At 37.9% G+C, this 19,056-nt stretch overlaps 1 protein-coding gene across 1 annotated transcript in view; it reads left to right on the top strand.

Annotated features, from left to right (window-relative positions):
- LOC121313076 (dnaJ homolog subfamily C member 13-like) overlaps positions 1-19,056 on the top strand; it is an 86,022-nt gene that overhangs the window by 43,735 nt on the left and 23,231 nt on the right. Inside the window, exons 15-30 of the mRNA XM_041245221.1 lie at positions 1,560-1,715; positions 1,842-1,898; positions 2,240-2,361; positions 2,447-2,522; positions 3,088-3,183; positions 3,686-3,829; positions 5,467-5,484; positions 6,141-6,223; positions 6,833-6,986; positions 7,388-7,491; positions 7,680-7,839; positions 14,820-14,882; positions 15,099-15,200; positions 15,339-15,443; positions 17,400-17,602; positions 17,998-18,082. Of these exons, the coding sequence (XP_041101155.1) occupies positions 1,560-1,715; positions 1,842-1,898; positions 2,240-2,361; positions 2,447-2,522; positions 3,088-3,183; positions 3,686-3,829; positions 5,467-5,484; positions 6,141-6,223; positions 6,833-6,986; positions 7,388-7,491; positions 7,680-7,839; positions 14,820-14,882; positions 15,099-15,200; positions 15,339-15,443; positions 17,400-17,602; positions 17,998-18,082 (1,728 nt within the window). The remainder of the gene's footprint in view (positions 1-1,559; positions 1,716-1,841; positions 1,899-2,239; positions 2,362-2,446; positions 2,523-3,087; positions 3,184-3,685; positions 3,830-5,466; positions 5,485-6,140; positions 6,224-6,832; positions 6,987-7,387; positions 7,492-7,679; positions 7,840-14,819; positions 14,883-15,098; positions 15,201-15,338; positions 15,444-17,399; positions 17,603-17,997; positions 18,083-19,056) is intronic.

Below are 19,056 nucleotides of genomic sequence, written 5' to 3'. Positions count from 1 at the left end.
TTGCCGAGTATCACAAGCAGGAGATTATGGAATTGGTAAAACAGTGTGGTTGCTTGTCAGTGGTCACACTGACAGGTCGACTGATGCACAAGATCAGTATGGGCTACACATTGTATTTGTTTTGCAAGACCTAAATGGGGAACATGCACCTGACGTACTAGAAAGCTGTCCATGAAGATACACTTTACCTACGGGCTGTAATTACAAAACCGTTTCACAAGCTATTGTAAAGTGCTTGAGTAACTGACGTTGATTTTGATGATGTGCATTTATCTCTATATTTTGATGATTTCTATTAAATAATGGCCATCATTAAATATTAACAGCAGCAGACAGTTGCAGACAAATGAGCTGGTTGCTGTTTTACACTCCTTGATATCAAGTAGAGATGCTGTTGTGTTTTTTTTATTTGTTTTAATCTTCATTTAGATAGATAGTGTACTGGTAAATGAGAGTTGCAGCTGAAAAAGTAAGGTTGAGTTCACATTGGGTTAGTTCCAAAGGTTGTTTGGGTGTGAAATTGAGTTAAGTTTTTTGCTTAATTTCTGATTTTTTTTTTTTTTGACGTCTTAAGTTAATCTGTGTTCACAATGCAATTTGCAAGTGAATTCGGTTTGTTCAATGTAAATTATAAACATTCATCATACCCTTATGTATGTAGATCAGAATGATTAAATACATATCATGGCTTATTAGTTGTAACCTGCGTCTCTGAAAAACCCCAGTGACACTTTTAAACTGAGTATTTGGAGTTTGATAGAGATCTTCCAGCCACAGTGCATCTTTTGTGTCGGTGCTATGACCCCTTCCCACAGTGGAGGGTGGGGGTTGGTATGTAACAAAAATGCTCTTTTATAAGGACTTGCATTAAGTGTTTAGCAAAAGTTTTCATCTATCGTCCAGCAGATTAAGTAGACATATTTTCAGCTGTAAATGGCACATCCTTATTTCTGTTAGTGATTGGGAATGTTTTTTTAGTGTCTTTCAGTTGTTATAAAAGGAGTGCTAATTCTAGTGAAGCCACCTACACAATAAATGGGATTTGGAGAAAGTTATTTTGTAATAGTAACACACTATCTAGTTGTAAGGTTATGATGTCATACAGTTGTTTTAAGGGATCAAAGTATTGTTTATTTCTCATTACTAAAAGCCAACAGCCATGCAAATAGTTGATGGAGACATACTGGTGGTTAATATGTCAGTTAGGCAAGTGTTTCAGTTAATGCTCTGGCTAATGACAATTACTGTTAAAAGCAGATGAAAGCATTAGTCCAAACATTTTTGTACTTGACAAAGGTCTAACTCAGAATTATGATATGAAAGAATTCCGAGTTTAAAGGTATGGATTTGTTTGTGATACAAGCAATAACCAATGTTGCAGTTTCTGAATCATTTGTAGTCGTTATTTCTATGAGGGGCAAATTATATTGGTGTGTTTGTAATTGCAGGATCACAACGTTTGGAGTATCTGTATTCTGGAGGCTGTGACACTTGTAGTGGAAACTAATTTGCAGGATTATTGCACACATTTAATGTACTGTGTTTGTTGGTATTTGCAGGAACATGGCACAGGTGCCCTTGTTATTAGCTCCCTTTTGGATTTCCTCACCTTTGCCCTCTGCGCCCCATATAGCGAGACTACAGAAGGGCAGCAGTTTGACATGTTACTGGAAATGGTGGCATCAAATGGAAGGACCCTCTTTAAACTTTTCCAGGTGGGAATGACTTATGATAAAATGTTATGGATGAAAATTATAATTTTTTTTGTTTTGTTTTTTCTATTACAAAATTCGAAGGGAATATGACCTACTCATATATATATTGTTTTTGTTTGTTTCCAGCACCCTTCCATGGCTATAGTAAAAGGAGCCGGTTTAGTAATGAAAGCTATAATTGAGGTGGGGACTCTAAATTGAAAATTAAAATACTGCAGTATGCTTAATTCTTACACTGGATGTTTTATATATAAAAGATAAAGCCTGTTTTATGTCATGGAGAAATAACTTTCATAATCACTGGGTACTATACCTCCCAGGGAGTAGCATCCTTCATTTATACAGCCCAGTGTACATTCCCTTTGGTTTAAATTGGCAAGACACTTAATGGTTCAATCTGCATGTGATTTCATTGGATTTTTATAATCGTGCTTTCACATCACTGGATTTCAAAGCTCAAGAAAGAGTTTGGGGGATCTGGTTGAGTAGAAGGGTAAACTTGTTTTGTGTTCTCTCCATTTTAGGAAGGTGATAAGGAGATAGCTACAAAAATGCAGGATCTTGCTCTTAGTGAAGGCGCATTACCTCGTCATCTACACACGTCAATGTTTACAATAAGTTCAGATCAGAGGATGCTAACGAACAGGTATAAGATATGCCTGTTCAAACTAAAAAGTGCAGTCTGGCAGAAATGTTAAGTTTTATGAGCTAAATTCATTTAATTGTTTCAGGCAGCTAAGTAGGCATTTGGTGGGCCTGTGGACAGCAGAACACCCAACAGCTTTGAATTTACTGAAGCGTATATTGGTAAGTGTATAATTTTGAAGTATATTTATATGAAGAGATTTACTTGTCAGTTTGAACTCGGCTTTAGGGCTGTATTTCAGCACACACAGTTGAGAGGCTAAATATGTAACCCTAGCCTGTTTACAGTAATTCTATACAGAGGCTTGTTGTTTATATACAGTATATTGGATGTGTTCCCACCCATTGAAGTGCACCAGATCTGTCCCATACTACAATAAGTCTTCAGTTTTGAGGGGAGTTACCTGTATGCAGGCCTGTCATTTTTAAATATTTAAATGAAAACCAGCTGAGGTCTGGAATAAGGTCATATTTAGTATAGTTCATATTTTGATTTATGTGGCACCCCCAAGTTTAGACTGTGACATAACATTGGGAAGTTGGCTATGCCAAGAATGAGGAGTCCCACCATAAAATATGTCTGAAATGGCTTTGTGCCCAGTGAGGGGCTATGACAGCAATGGTGGCTTTGACATGGATACAGTCTTTACATGTTGATCAGTGTAGGTGAAATAATTTTAAAGACCCAGTACAGTCTAAATTTTAAATTGAATCTGTGTGATTCCAGCCGACAGGTCTGCTGGCATACCTGGACAGCCCTGACCCAGTACCTGAAAAGGATATTGACAGGATGCACGTCAGGGACAATGTGAAAATTGCAACAGTGAGTAGAAAACTAAATGTTACAGTAAAAAAAAGAATAATTTAATACTCATTTTTAAAATATTTGATTTTGTTTACTCTTTTCTTTCTTATTTCAGAAAAAAAAAGTTGAAATGCAGTATTAACAAAAAAGCAGTGAGAATTATCCCCAATTTTTTCTAGAATATTTTTTTGTGTGCTTTGAATTTCATCAAGGATAACCATAATGAATTGTAATGCCACATCACCATTGTCTGTGAGGTCTGTCTTTTATAATAGGAAAGCTATTAAAAGCAGGATCTGAAACACATATTAAAACATAAATCAAATAGAATCAAAGTTGTTATTATCCATTTTTACATTGTTTTAGTGAGCCATGCATATGGCAACAGACATGTATATTGCCTGCCTTCATTAAGCAGCATGTGAGAATACTTGTACAGTCACATTTGTAGAGTTGTTTGGAAGATTTGGAAGACCTATAATCTGAAATCAAAATTTTCATAATTTTTCTTTTTTTTCAGGATCAATATGGACGATTTAGTAAAGTCCCAGAGTGGCAAAGACTAGCAGGAAAGGCTGCCAAGGAAGTTGAAAAATTTGCCAAAGAAAAAGTTGATTTGGTTCTCTTGCACTGGAGGGACAGAATGGGAATTGCACAAAAGGAAGTAAGGACATTCAGACTTACCATTCACACCCTTTTATTACTCTCCAGGGTATCTATACTAACAGAAGGCAGGCTCAAGCTTATTCAACGAAAATGACCCTATTTGTTAATACTGTCATTTCAATTCTTATATGCAGTCTGTCACCTTTCAGTAACTGCATTATTTTACCTTAAGATATTAAAACAAAAGCAATGTTATTTATCTTCCTGCTGGAATGGTAGTGCAACTTTCAGTTGGGGACAAGGAAGATGTTTTTATTTTTACATTTGTAACTGTAGTTATATTCGACGGAAAATGTTGTGTAGTGTTGAACGCTCTCTTTATCTGACAATTTGCCAGTGCTTTAAAAACAAATAATTAAGACAACCTGTATTAGAAAGCGTGTGCAGTGAGATATTTATACAGGCAGTTTTCTAAGGGGTTGAAAATGCTCCAAGTTTATAGGTTCATATGTGCATTAAGGTATAAGAGTGTCATCGTATGCATTCTTTGGATGAGGAAAAAGACTATAAAATGTCAGCTGAGCCTTTGTCACCCAGTAGTTGTATCGTACCATAAAAGACAAGGTCCATTGTACATACAATATAAACCTGAATTATTTTGTCACAGAAGGGTCTAAACCATTGCAGTTGTTTTAAGCCAAAGAAAACCCAGCAGTTTTGCTCATTTAGAAACTAAAATAAATTGTCAGTATTATGAAGTCCATATCACATGACTTCGTTGTAGCCATGTTTCTTCTTATTAAAATTACATTAGAAAAACTTAATTTAAACAGTTTAAGTTAATATTATTGCTTAACTCAAAAATACATGCTTATTCTTAAGTTTATATCGGCCTGGCATTGTATGCAAGTCATATTCTCACAGTTAAGACGACAGTATACTTTCTACATTTCCAGAAACACATGGGTGGCTGCTTATTCAAAGCCATTTAGCTAGTTTAGACAAAGATAACTCAAGGTGTGTGTGTGTGTGTGTGTGTGTGTGTGTGTGTGTGTGTGTGTGTGTGTGTGTGTGTGTGTGTGTGTGTGTGTGTGTGTGTGTGTGTGTGTGTGTGTGTGTGTGTGTGTGTGTGTGTGTGTGTGTGTGTGTGTGTACTTTTTTTTTTAAGCTAGCTTGTCTGAGCAATTTAAAATATTGGTCTAGCTTCTGTCAGCTGTACTCAATGGTAAATGATCTTGTACAGTAACTTAGTTGTGTTATTCATACAGAAATTAATTTTCCATGAACAGTGTAAGCTTTTCCCCCTTATGAGCACATAACAGAGTATGTGTTTTGCAAATCACCCAAACATCATTATCAGAATATTGGCAATGTCATGACTTTTTCATGCACAAACATATTGTTTTTGACAATAGTCTGATATTGATGACTGTAATAATGACATGTTTTATCTGAATATTTATATTAAGTACTGGTTTGTGTAAGTAATTGACTTAGTTTTTTATCAGTAAATTTATAGTAATTATAGTAAAAATATAAAATAAAAACTAGAGTATTATAATGAAACCGAAACCACACTAGCCTTTGAGTCTTAAGCTATACACTGCAATCAACGAAAAGTGACATTAATTTCTTCCTGTTGTCTTTCCATCCCTTTTTCATATATTCTTTTCTTTGTGCTCTCAATCAATATAGCAGGACAGAAATAACTTGGTGAGTAAAAGCCGTTATTTATGGCTTAGGGTGTCTTTGTAGAAGTGCTTTATGATGCATGGAGTACTGCTTAGAAATTATGTGACAAGAGATTGAATTAGAAGAATTTCTAACAAGCGACAGCATGCATAACCTGCTCTGTACAGCTGTCACAGGAGAATATTCTTACTAATAAACCATTATCTGTCATGCTATCTGATCATGACATCAGAGGTCATGTTGGGATTAAACAATGCTGTTTGTAATTTAAAATAAATTGTGTTTTATGTAAAGCAAGGATTCTAGTGAAGTTAAAAGTCTAGTAGTACCCTGAAAGATATTGTTCACATCTGCACAAGCTGTGAGGGAATCCGTATCCAAGTCTTGATGATTGGCCTTTTGCATGAGTTGTCTGTCTGGGTTAATGTCGGCTCTGACCTTGTTTTTTACCTTTGGGCTTATTGCATTTTCACGGTGCAATATTGGTAAATATCTTCAAAGTAATTTGTTGGAACTTTATATATTTGCTACAAGAAGTTTTTCCACAATACAGTGAATGAAGTTTGTGGTGAACAGCTATTCTTTGTAGGTGACGCTAAATTAGGTTGCAGTACTGTATACTTGCTGCTTTTTAAATATTGTAATTGTAGCTGACTTATTTTCTCCCTTTTTTACAGAACCCTAACCAAAAACCAGTCATATTAAGAAAAAGAAGACAGAGAATCAAAATAGAATCCAACTGGGAACTCTTTTATTACAGGTATGGCGCCAAATATTTTTGTTGCTCATGTTTTTGTCTCCATCCTCTTAATTGCATGCAAACTATTGACATATAAACTGTGCTAATTGCATCACTGTCCCTCTGTTTTATTGTGCAATTAACGGCTGTTTAGGTAGCTTGGAAATAATATAAATATATATTTAATCCAAATTAGCTAGAATACATTTTTCTCAAGTTAGATTATGGGTCTCATCCAAGAAAATGAACCATTTAGTGATTTTATAAACCTGTTACCTATGCACTCTCAAAGCCTTATATTACAAAGAGCAGGTACTGACTACATATGTGCAGTTTATTTAAACACTGCAGGGTAATGTGACATCTGACCCAGTATGGCTAATGTATCAAGGTCATAAGACCTTAGGTTTCCTCATAAAAAGGGACGGTACATTCTAATGAATGTGGAGTTACAGCTGAAAAAAAGGTTATTGGTTGTTATAGTTTAATAGTATCAAAGAACTGCATTTTAGGCTTCAGTGGTGTCAGACTTAAGAGGTGCATAGGGCTTTTAGAAGTTGTCCAGTAAGGTCAGAAGACGTCTCTTGGGGAGATAAACTTTCTGACTTTACTTGTAACCTGCACGTCAAGGTTCCAGGTTGATCATGCAAGGTCAAACTTGATTTGGAACTACAAAACAAGAGAAGAATTGCGAGATGCCCTTGAAGGAGAAATGCGGGCCTTTAACATTGACAGAGAGCTGGGCAGTGCAAGCATCATCTCATGGAACCATCAGGAGTTTGAAGTAAGATGTGTACTTTAATAGTTTCCTTTTGTGTTGTATGATGTGTGTAGAGAAACAAGTTTGCTGTTTACAATTAAATCCCTGTTCCAATGAAAATGTGCCATGTACAGGTGTAGAATTGAACTTGTTGTAAGTTGTCACATGTTTTGATGTGGTACCAAGAGCAAGGTCCTCTGCAGTAACTACCACTCGGCAGTGGAGTACAGTGGTTTTAGACACGGATCATCCTTACACAGTCATTTTTATACTATATTCTTTAGTGTTAACTAACATGCAAGTCTATGAAAGAACACTAAGTACCATAATAGAACATATGGCCATCTATTATGGTCAACAGAATCGAACATTACTTGAAGTGGTAGATAATGGAAACCTTTTTATTTGCTTTCACATAATTATAGGTTAAATATGAGTGCCTTTCAGATGAAATCAAAATTGGAGATTATTACCTGCGGCTGCTTTTAGAGGAAGACGAGAGTGAAGAAACAGGGGCTATCAAAAGATCGTGAGTGTTACATGTATTTATTGTGAGTTTAGTGCTTTTTTTGATGACAGTCCTACAGTGTATTTCCTCCCTGCTCTGGTCTCTGTGTACAATATAGCAACAGCTAGACCAGTACGTAGCCTACTGCACACATTACGAGGGTCATCATTTCTTCGTTCTATGAACTGCATGTTCCTTTTTGTCCACAGGTACGAATTCTTCAATGAACTCTATCATCGTTTCCTACTTACGCCTAAAGTGAGCATGAAATGCTTATGTTTGCAAGCATTGGCCATTGTTTATGGGAAATGCTATGAGGAAATCGGACCCTTCACTGATACAAAATATATAGTTGGAATGCTGGATAGGGTAAGTGCTTGTTTTACTACAGAAAATGTCACAATATGTAGAACCACATTTATTAGAGCTGCAGCAGACTTGGTACAATGAACAGCTTGTTCTGTTGTCATGCTGTTGGGCAGTGTGAGGTCTGTGCATAGTTCGCATGAAATGTTTTTGGACTAATTTACTATTACTGAAATCGATAAGTATTCATTTAAGCTCAGTTTGAATTTTCATACTGTATTCTCTAAATAAAGACACCCAGCGTATCTCATTCTGGCAAGCCATTTAGATGGTAAAAAACAATGGTTTTGATTGAACAATTATTGACAACAACAACCTTGTGAGATATAGAATATTTTGTTGTCTGTAAAAATTTAATGGGGAACTGTAAAATATGGAAATGGGAGATACAAATGTAATATGTACAATTTGCAGTTGTTTGAAGATGTCCCACTGACAACTTGTTGTTTCAGATACTCTGTAATTTAACTGTCTGATAACCTTTTTACCCAACCTAAATAATCCACAATCCTAATGCAGTACACCCTCGCTATAGCAACCTGTTGGTTTTCCAGTCTTTTGTTCGTTATATCAAAGGGTTCGTTATAGTGAAAGGAAAATCCAAATGAACGATACACTGTTGGGGTAAGTTAATGAGATGAGATTGTGAATAAAAGTAGAATTGCGTGTACCTGCTCGTCTCATGTATGCAGTATTCTGCCTTTTCTTTGTCCTGTTCGTTGAAGAATTTAAACGCAGTACAAAGCAAAAATCCTGAATTGAAGCTGAACTTTTATTCAAAATCTATCTGCCATGAATCTTTTCAAAGTGCCACAAATCTTAATCTAACATGCAGGAATCCCAAACTGAGTTTTTATTCCAAATCAACCCAACATAAAAAGTTTTTATTTTATTTTTTTTCTTTAATCAATTTAGCTGAACAAGCAATAAAACAGAGTGCCTTTGACAACCTTTATTCACCACAGATATGCCTGCGTTATTGCTTCTTTCAAACGATCAATATAGTTCCAGCTTTATTGCAACATAAAATGATTTTTGTTTCGGAGGCATAGTTACACAGCGCGTATTTATTAAGACAAAAGAGTTGACTTCACTGCGGAGGTGACATCCCGTGCATACAGACCAGGATGTTAACTGTGTGTTTTAAATAAACTTCAAACTGGTCCAAGGGCCAGGTTCGTTTATAATGAAGGCCGTTATAGCGAGAGTGTACTGTATGTTGTAAACATGATTGATGATAAAATGAATGTGTTCAACACTTGTTGTTTCTGCATAATTTAGTTGGTGAGGATTGGGTAAAAATGGACTGTTGCACGTTAATTTGTTAACTTTCAATGGCAATACATATGAATTTAAAACTTACAGTTCATCATTCAAATATAAGGTGTTTGGGTTGCACAATTTCTGGTACAGGTGCAGTCTTTGACTGTTGTCTTGTACAATGTGAAATACAGCAAAACTGTAACCCAATTCCATAAAGAATATTTACTTATTTCAATAGGCTATGGTATTTAATAAATCTTTGCAGAGAGTGTTGCTACATAGTTCTGATTTTTAAAAATGTAAAACGGATTTTGGGAGACTATATCAGTTTTTGAAATAAGGAATCCCATCTGGAGGGTTCTTGGCAGAACTGTAGCAAATACATATCAAGTGGTGAAAGAACGTGATTCTGTAGTTCCCTTTCAAGTATGAAATGTAACCATTACCTAATGGGATATAATCCCTTATAGCCAGAATTACCTGAGCACTTCTATGAAAGCTGCTCCTTTAAGAGCCCTGTATGCGTCAGACTGTCTCCACCCCCAGGAGATAAATATGAGTGACGCAAAGGATCAGCACCATTTTCTCTTTCAGCTTTTGCCTGAGGAAGGAGTGAGCTCTGACTTTAAGTCATAACTACAGAGAAGTTGATTTAATTCACTTTTTCTCTCATTTAATATTTTGAAATACTGCTTTTTGAATGTATAATTCTTCTTAGCTTTAGTGTTCCCTCCTCGGCCGAAGTCCCCTCCGCAAAGCAGGGGGCTCTCGGCCCCTTCCACGGGATTCAGTAGATTCAGTACCTTGTCATGACTGAGTTCACGCTCTCTTGACCTGTGCTCTTCACGGGTGAATCCCGGTTTCATCTGTACCGTGCAGATGGCAGACAGTGTGTATGCCATCGTGTGGGCGAGTGGTTTGCTGATGCCAACGTTGTGAACAGAGTGCCCCATGGTGGCGGTTATGGTATGGGCAGACATAAGCTACGGACAGCGAACACAATTGCATTTTATCGATGGCAGTTTGGATGCACAGAGATACCGTGATGAGATCCTGAGGTCCATTGTCGTGCCATTCATCCGCCGCTGTCACCTCATGTTTCAACATGATAATGCAAGGCCCCATGTCGCAAGGATCTGTACACAATTCCCGGAAACTGAAAATATCCCAGTTCTTCCATGGCCTGCATACTCACCAGACATGTCACCCATTGAGCATGTTTGGGATGCTCTGGATCGATGTGTACGACAGCGTGTTCCAGTTCCCGCCAATATCCAGCAACTTCGCACAGCCATTGAAGAGGAGTGGGACAACATTCCACAGGCCACAATCAACAGCCTGATCAACCCTATGCTAAGGAGATGTGTCACGCTGCATGAGGCAAATGGTGGTCACACCAGATACTGACTGGTTTTCTGATCCACGCCCCTACCTTTCTTTTGAAGGTATCTGTGACCAACAGATGCATATCTGTATTCCCAGTCATGTGAAATCCATAGATTAGGGCCTAATGAATTTATTTAAATTAACTGATTTCCTTATTTAAACTGCAGCTCAGTAAAATCTTTGAAATTGTTGTATGTTGTATTTATATTTTTGTTCAGTGTGTGTGTGTGTGTATATATATATATATATATATATATATATATATATATATATATATATATATATATATATATATATATATGTATGTATGTATATGTATGTATATATGTATGTATGTATGTATGTATGTATGTATGTATGTATGTATGTGTTTGGGTAAAATGAACATTTTTGTTTTATTCGATAAACTACTGACAACATTTCTCCCAAATTCCAAATAAAAATATTGTCATTTAGAGCATTTATTTGCAGAAAATGACAACTTGTACTTGGCTTGATTCATGCGTCCTTCACAAAGACAAATCTGCCCGATTCCAGCCTTGCTGAAGCACCCCCAGATGAGTCCAATTTTCAGCTTTGCCCAACACCTGGTCGTCTAATGGTTAGACGGAGACCTGGAGAGGCCTACAAGCCACAGTGTCTCGCACCCACTGTGAAATGTGGTGGAGGATCAGTGATGATCTGGGGGTGCTTCAGCAAGGCTGGAATCGGGCAGCTTTGGCATGAATCAAGCCAAGTACAAGGTTGTCCTGGAAGAAAACTTGCTTCCTTCTGCTCTGACAATGTTCCCCAACTCTGAGGATTGGTTTTTCCAGCAGGACAATGCTCCATGCCACACAGCCAGGTCAAACAAGGTGTGGATGGAGGACCACCAGATCAAGACCCTGTCATGGCCAGCCCAATCTCCAGACCTGAACCCCATTGAAAACCTCTGGAATGTGATCAAGAGGAAGATGGATGGTCACAAGCCATCAATGTGAAAGACTGGTGGAGAGCATGCCAAGACGCTTGAAATCTGTGCTTGAAAATCAGGATTATTCCACCAGATATTGATTTCTGAATTCTTCCTAAGTTAAAACATTAGTATTGTGTTGTTTAAAAATGAATATGAACATATTTTCTTTGCATTATTTGAAGTCTGACAACACTGCATCTTTTTTGTTATTTTGACCAGTTGTCATTTTCTGCAAATAAAATATTCTAAATTTAGATTTTTATTTGGAATTTGGGAGAAATGTTGTCAGTAGTTTATAGAATAAAACAAAAATATTCATTTTACCCAAACACATACCTATAAATAGTAAAACCAGAGAAACTGATAATTTTGCAGTGGTCTCTTAATTTTTTCAGAGCTGTGTATATATATATATATATATATATATATAATATATATATATATATATATATATATATTTCAAATGGTTTACTGTTTTTCTTTCAGAAAGCCAGCACGTGCATAGGCTTTCTCTCTGTCCTAGAGTTTGCCACGATACACAGACCTTATACTGCACTGGCAGTCTTTTTTTTTTTGTTGTGGAATTGGCAGGGGCCTTTTCGAATGTACAATATTCTGTGTGTCTATGCTGTTGCTATGTTTACTTTGCTGCACTGACAACAAAGGCTGCTAGATTAGCCAGCCCGGTACCAGTCGGTATCAGAGCCTATACCAGTGACCTGATCGGTACCAGTAGGTGCCAGAGCCTGTATTGGTGGCCTGGTCAGTGTCAGAGCCTGTGCTTTTCTTCATCTGGCTTGGAAAGCTCCCCTTCTCCACCAAGGAAAAGGTACAGGAGCCGCTGTAGCAGGCATTCTGATACTGACCGGGGTTATGGGGCAAGTGAAAAAGCACGGAAGATAAGCCTAAATACTATATTTGATAGGATGCCCACTGCTGTGTGTCACCGCCATGTTGTCAGTTCAAGATGCTGACAAAATGGCAGCTGCTGAGGTCAGTCAGGTCAGACGACTGGTTCACTACAGTGGGCCTCAAGGACGCCTACATTCACATCCCTGTAAGACCTGGCCACAGGAAGTACTTGCAGTTCACCTTTCAAGTCACCTCATACAAGTTCCCTATCAAGTATGAAATGTAACCATTAGCGTATGGGTGCTTACCTGCTAAAGACACACTGAACCAGTGCCTGTGATGCAGTCTTGTCCACTCCCAAGGGCATATAAGGACTGGCCGCACAGGTCACAGCATAATTTTCTGTTTCAGAGGACTGAAACCTGACTGGAGAGCCATACAGAGATAATTACATGTTACTTTTATTTGCGTATTTACTCGCTATTGTGTATTACATTAATAAATTAAATAATTTAATTGACATTGTATTAGTTTTCTAATAACATGTAATTTTTGCAAGCAGCCTGTTTATTACGTCCCACGGCAGCCTTGTGCCCCGCGTGAAGCTGGTGGCTCGTGTCTCCCCTTCCCAGGGACCAAGCAATTTGAGTTGGCTGATTTGTGCTCTCCTCACAGGCTGCTTAGCTCCAACTGGAGTTAATAACTTGCGACCTGCTGAGCCAGACGGGGGAGGGGAGGACCGGCATCCAGATCCAACAGCTCTGCTGCTTTGGATCTGGCCCCAGAGCGGAGATATTTGAGCCGTCTCAGGCTAAGTGACAATGTCTACATGCTCCAAGTATGGTTACAAATGAGGTATATTCCTGACGCAAACTGGACTTACCCCATGACACACATACTGCAGTTTTTGCAGGCCCTTTTTGATGAAGGGAAATCTCCCTCCATGCTTAAGGTGTACCTGGCTGCTCTCGCAGCTTGCCATATTAAAATTGTCTCCCAAGGAGCACACTTCTTGATGGGACAGTTTTTGAAGGGTGCTCAGAATATGGCGACTTAATGTAGTGCTGGATGTGCTTACAAAACCGCCATTCAGCAGAGCTGAAATTCCTGTCATTTTAAAGACAGCTTTCCTGCTTGGTTATTACCTCCACTAAGCCGGTAGGTGAAATGCAAGCATTCTCAACAGCAAAAGTCTGTTTGTTTTTTTGCAGACACTCCACATTAATCCTGCTTGTCTCCCTAAAAGCATTTCTGCTTTCCATATCAACCAGTCAGTGGAATTGGAGGCCTTCCATCCTCCTCCTTTCCAGTCTGACGGGAAGAAAAAGTTCCATACGCTCTATCCAGTTAGGGCAGTGGTGTATTATGTTGACCACACCCAGAGATGGCTGCAGTCAGAACAATTGTTTATTTGCTTTGGATCTGTTCACTGGACAACCCTTGTCTAAAAGGTGGCTGTCACGGTGGATTGCAGACATGGTCAGGATTGCATATGATCTAGCCAACCTGCCCCACCAGAAAAGGTCACTGGTCACTCCACAAGAGGCCTAGCAACATTTGCAACGCTGCAGTATGGGCCACGCCTAGTACTTTTACCAGGTTCTACCCACTGAATGTCGTCAATCAGCGGAACCCTGGTTTTGGGACCAGAGTGTTAAGAGCAGCCACTCATTCTGCTCTTTAACACATTTGTATTATTATTATTCCACTTTAAGTCCTGGGGTAGTTAGCCACACACCTATTGGACTTCTGGTGTTACATGCTGAGGTTACTCAGTGTAACCTTGCAGTATATATCTATCAATCAGTCAATCTTTATAGCGCCTTTCATAGTGGACCACCATCACAAAGCGCTTTACAAGCTACATTAATAGCAACACATACACTGCATGAGGGTCCTCCCTCACTGTACTGTGGAGTATATGCCATGGATCCTCATCGGTCCTCAGCCAGAATGCTAAAGGCAGTTCATCTTCCTTTTTAGCACATCTGCCAGTGCTGAAAGTCCTTCACTTGTGACGGCTTGGGTATTGGATCCCATTAGATAATGGTTACATTTCATACTTAAAAGGGAACTTTAGGTTATTAATTTTACCAAGTTCTACTGACTGAATGTCGTAGATCAACAGAACCCTGGTTTTGGGACCAGAATGTTAAGAGCAGCCACTCATAATGTAACCATTACCCTTCAAGGTCTCTGCGTTCACTCCAACGCAGCAGGCCTGAAGAGAAAATGATGCTGAGCCTTATGCATCACTTACCTGTGGCGGAGACGACTTCTGACAAATACAGGTCTCTTAAAGGAGCAGCTTTGATAGAAGTGCTCAGGTAATTCCGGCTGTAAGAGATTAGATTCCATTTGGTACTGGTTACTTTTCTATTTCAGGTTCACTTGATTTTTGCACTTTAAGTCACAAATATTTAGTGGCACACGGTCCGTTTTTACAGCACATTTTAAAACCTAGATGGAAATTGGCTACACAGCTGTTGGTATAGCTTACTTTCCCTCTCTCTCTTTCTGTTTACAGTGTACTGACAGACTAGAGAGAGACAGACTTATTCTATTCCTAAACAAACTCATTCTGAACAAGGTGAGAAACCCATTTGTATTCTTTTGTATAACTGTTATTGGTACTGCAAAAACTGATATGATAATTTGTTTTTTATATATATATAATATATATATATATATATATATATAATATATATATATATATATATATATATATACACTGACACCCTGTCAAACAACATTTATTTTACAGACAGTTTATCTGTCCTCACCAGTTACCATTTTGATTTTGCAGAAAAATGTGAAGGAAGTCATGGATTCCAATGGGGTACGCATTCTTGTGGATTTACTTACACTGGCTCATCTTCACACAAGCAGGGCCACAGTGCCACTGCAGGTAAGGGTCTCCTACATTGATTAGAACATTACAGTGCTTCAACTTGAGGTTCTACTTTTCAAGCACTGCCGACCTATGAATCTCTTTGCATTTGGATTTTGTTTATACCAAGTTTTGTAATACTTTTCTGTTTTCCAGAGTAATGTTATCGAAGCTTCGCCTGATATGAAGAGGGAAAGTGAGAAGGAATGGTACTTTGGGAATGCAGATAAAGAAAGAAGAGGCCCGTTTAGCTTTGAAGAGGTAATTACTATGGCAGTATGGTTAACCTTGCATTAATATGGTTAACTTGTCATTATTAATAGTTTCTGCTATTTTATGAATTGTAAAAGTATGGAATCCTAGAAGTTTGTCATGTATTAATGTAAGATTGTTATTTAAAAAGTGTTATGTCGCATCATATTAACTATTGCCCACAAAATAATTTAAGCCCCAACCTAAAATTCTAAAAGTCATTCTGTCTCAAGGGACAAGGTAAAACGTAAATAAGCTCCGATTGCACAGCAGTTTCACCCATACCAGGTTTTACTCCAAGCTTGATGAGCCGCATGTATAGATAACATGCCCAGTTTAATCTTCTTAACCCCTTCAACCCCAAATGTTGAAATGGAGGTATGTTGCAGGTACCAGATTTTGAAATAATTAATTTATGAACAATAGTAAGTATTTATTTTTGGAAAGAGTAACACAAACATACACAATAAAAAATGTTAACTTTTTTTGTAAATAGCATCGCATGCAATGAACAATAAAATAATTTATTTGTAAGCAGTGTAATCCATACAAAACACAAGATTTCTAAAGAACAAAAATATTTTTTTTTTACAAACAGGAAAACATACATCTGAAAGATTTTGTAATGAACAAAAAAAGTTTTGTAAAAAATAACATGCACATTAGTGTTACTGTATGACGTGTATTTGCTTGTTTGTTGTTGGTGTGAGTGCACAAAGGAATGTGAACACCTTGAAAGCATGCAGAGATGAAAGACTGTGTATTCCTTTATTAAAAGCATGCAGAGATGAACGAGGGGGTGTATTGCTCTATTGAAAGCATGCAAAGATGAATGGAGGGGTGTATTGCTCTACTGAAAGCATGCAGAGATGAAAGGAGGGGTGTGTTCCTCTGCTGAAAGCATGCAGAGATGAGCGGCTGGGTGTATTGCTCCACTGAAAGCATGCAGAGATGAAAGGCGGTGTGTATTGCTTATTGAAAGCATGCAAAGATGAATGGCGGGGTGTATTGATTATTGAAAGCATGCAGAGATGAATGGAGGGGTTCATTCCTTTATTGAAAGCATGCAGAGATGAATGGAGCGGTGTTTTGCTCTATTGAAAGCATGCAGAGATGAACAGGGGTGTATTGCTCTATTGAAAGCATGAAAAGATGAACAGAGGGGATTATTGCTCTACTGCTGTATGCTGTGGTGCAAAATCAAAGGATGGTTTCAGCTCCAGGTCTTCACCATCATCATTACATTTTTCACAAAATAAAACCACCTTTCAAAGCTACCATTTTCAAAACTCCCTCAATCACGCATCAAACTCTTATTTAGCAAGTTATAGCAATATAAAATAAAAGTAAACAAGTAATACTGCAAATAAACTTAACAGAATGAAAGTAAATACTACAGTGTATACACATGTAGATCACCGAGGGTTTGCTGCTGTATCTTCTATTCTTCTCAGTGCACTCACAGATGAAAGGGATGTCTGTATCATGAGACAAACCCCCAACTGCAAAATAAACATTCCACAGTACACATCCTATATATACAGTATACTGACAGACCAGGCTGAAAGAAAGAAATCTACATAGAATAGATGGCAAACCTTAACATACACAGGTACTGCAAGTACTCTGTCTTTTGACGTTCCTGTGTTTGTCCTGGAGCTGGAGTGGTTAAACTCCTAGTAAAATCGGGAATGGATCAAACTGCTATGCAACGGTAGTCTTTTTTTCCCATTCCTGTAAAACCTCTTCAGTGCAGCTCAGTGCTGCCACCTCCTGTTTTATTCTCTTCAGCAGTAAAAAAAAATAAAAAGATTTTAAAAAGTCTTTGGATCTCATCAGTGACGGGCAGGAGGTCCAATCTTTTGCACTATTATGTGTACCACTATAGAACACTGGTTTTGACTTCTAAATCTTATATTTCTGCTTCAAGTGTTTGCTGACAGCACCAATTCTTCATTATTTTAGATGCAGGAATTTTGGAAGTCCAATGTGCTGACTCCAAAGACGCGATGCTGGGCACAGGGTATGGACGGGTGGCGCCCATTACAGGCTATCCCCCAGTTAAAGTGGTGCCTCCTGGCCACTGGGCAAGCTGTGCTGAATGAGACAGACCTGGCCACACTTATTCTCAACATGCTTATCACCATGTGTTCGTATTTCCCTAGCAGGTACAGCACAGTCTTATTTTTTTATGGTTTGGTGGTCCATTTGTGGTGTGTGTCTCACATTAGTTAACTCACAATAATGCAGTGCCTTTAAAGCCACCAACTAAAGATCATTTTGTATTTTTAAAATCTGATCAACTCAGATGTGCCTGGACAAAGGCATAGGTCTTTTGCTTCATACAGAAATGTCTGGGTTTTTATTGCATGATTCAGCATGACTGCCTTCTGTAATTACTGAGGGCCATTTGCAGTAAAAGCACCATCCATGTTGTTGCATTTTTGTTTCATTTTAAGGAAAATAGGGTAATCTTTTGGTTACATTAAACTTGGCAGACATAATTCAGAAAAAGGAAAGCAGGAGTATGCTATGGTCTGCTTATGCCTTATTGTGTCTTTAGGGATCAGGAGAACGCAATCATCAGACCTCTTCCCAGGGCTAAAAGGCTCCTTTCTGATAGCACTTGTCTTCCTCATATTGTTCAGGTAAGCATTATGATATATGACAGCACACAATTCATGTTTCACATCAGACCCTTTCTGTCTTTTGACCTAACATAACCTGGCTCTCAGTAGCAGCCATAACGATAGCATCTGATCCTAATCATCTGGGTACAACTCAGGTAAATTTAAACTGAGAGAAAACATTTAGGACATGAAGCATTGTGAGGTACAGAGAGGATAGTTCTTTCTAACTATGTAGTTTAATGGATTTTGGAATAGTTTTGTTAAGGAGTTATAGCATGCCTCTGCAAAAAACAAAGAAAAAAACAAGTTGTTTTTTTTTTTTTTTTTTATATAGCCTATAATTTAGAGTAGAGCAACAATTTAATATAAACAAATGTTATTTAAATAAATTATTTTGTCCCCTGCTTTATATCACGTTTACAAAAAAAAGCTGCAGTTTAAACATCATTTAGACAAGAGCAACATTATATTCAAATTTATGTTGGTGGATTATGCAATTTGATTAGGGTACACAAAAAGCTTTGGTCTCTGCTATTTCTAACTCTAGGGTTCAATGGGTTTCAGGCATCTTGTTTTGTTTTGAACCCCTGCTTAGTAAGTTTACAATGAAAGAAAATTCAGTTGTCATCTTTTTTCAATGAAAAGAGAAATGTAGCATAATTGAAAGAGTTGTAGGAGATATTACAGAGTGTAATTTAGAGTAAAGGTTTTGCAGATGTGTGGAGGCTTGATGGATATCCTCACAGGACCGAGGTTCAGGTAGATCTTCAGTAGTTGCTGATAGTGATAGGGGAAGTATCAGGTCCAAGTGGAGAGGGAGTTAATTAATTTGTGTGGTTACTTGACTTGAAGATTCAATAATTCTTTCTGTATTCCTTGCAAAGTAAAATCATCAGAATTGAATGGAGCAGTCTTTCATTGTCCATGGTTAAATACTGATTTAAAACAAGGTTTGGAAACATGTACAGACAGTGTAAACTGTTATCTACCCA

This window comes from Polyodon spathula, chromosome 3 (genome assembly GCF_017654505.1).
Source record: "Polyodon spathula isolate WHYD16114869_AA chromosome 3, ASM1765450v1, whole genome shotgun sequence".
NCBI classification, from domain to species: Eukaryota; Metazoa; Chordata; class Actinopteri; order Acipenseriformes; family Polyodontidae; genus Polyodon; species Polyodon spathula.
This window is presented reverse-complemented; position numbering and strand designations above follow the sequence as displayed.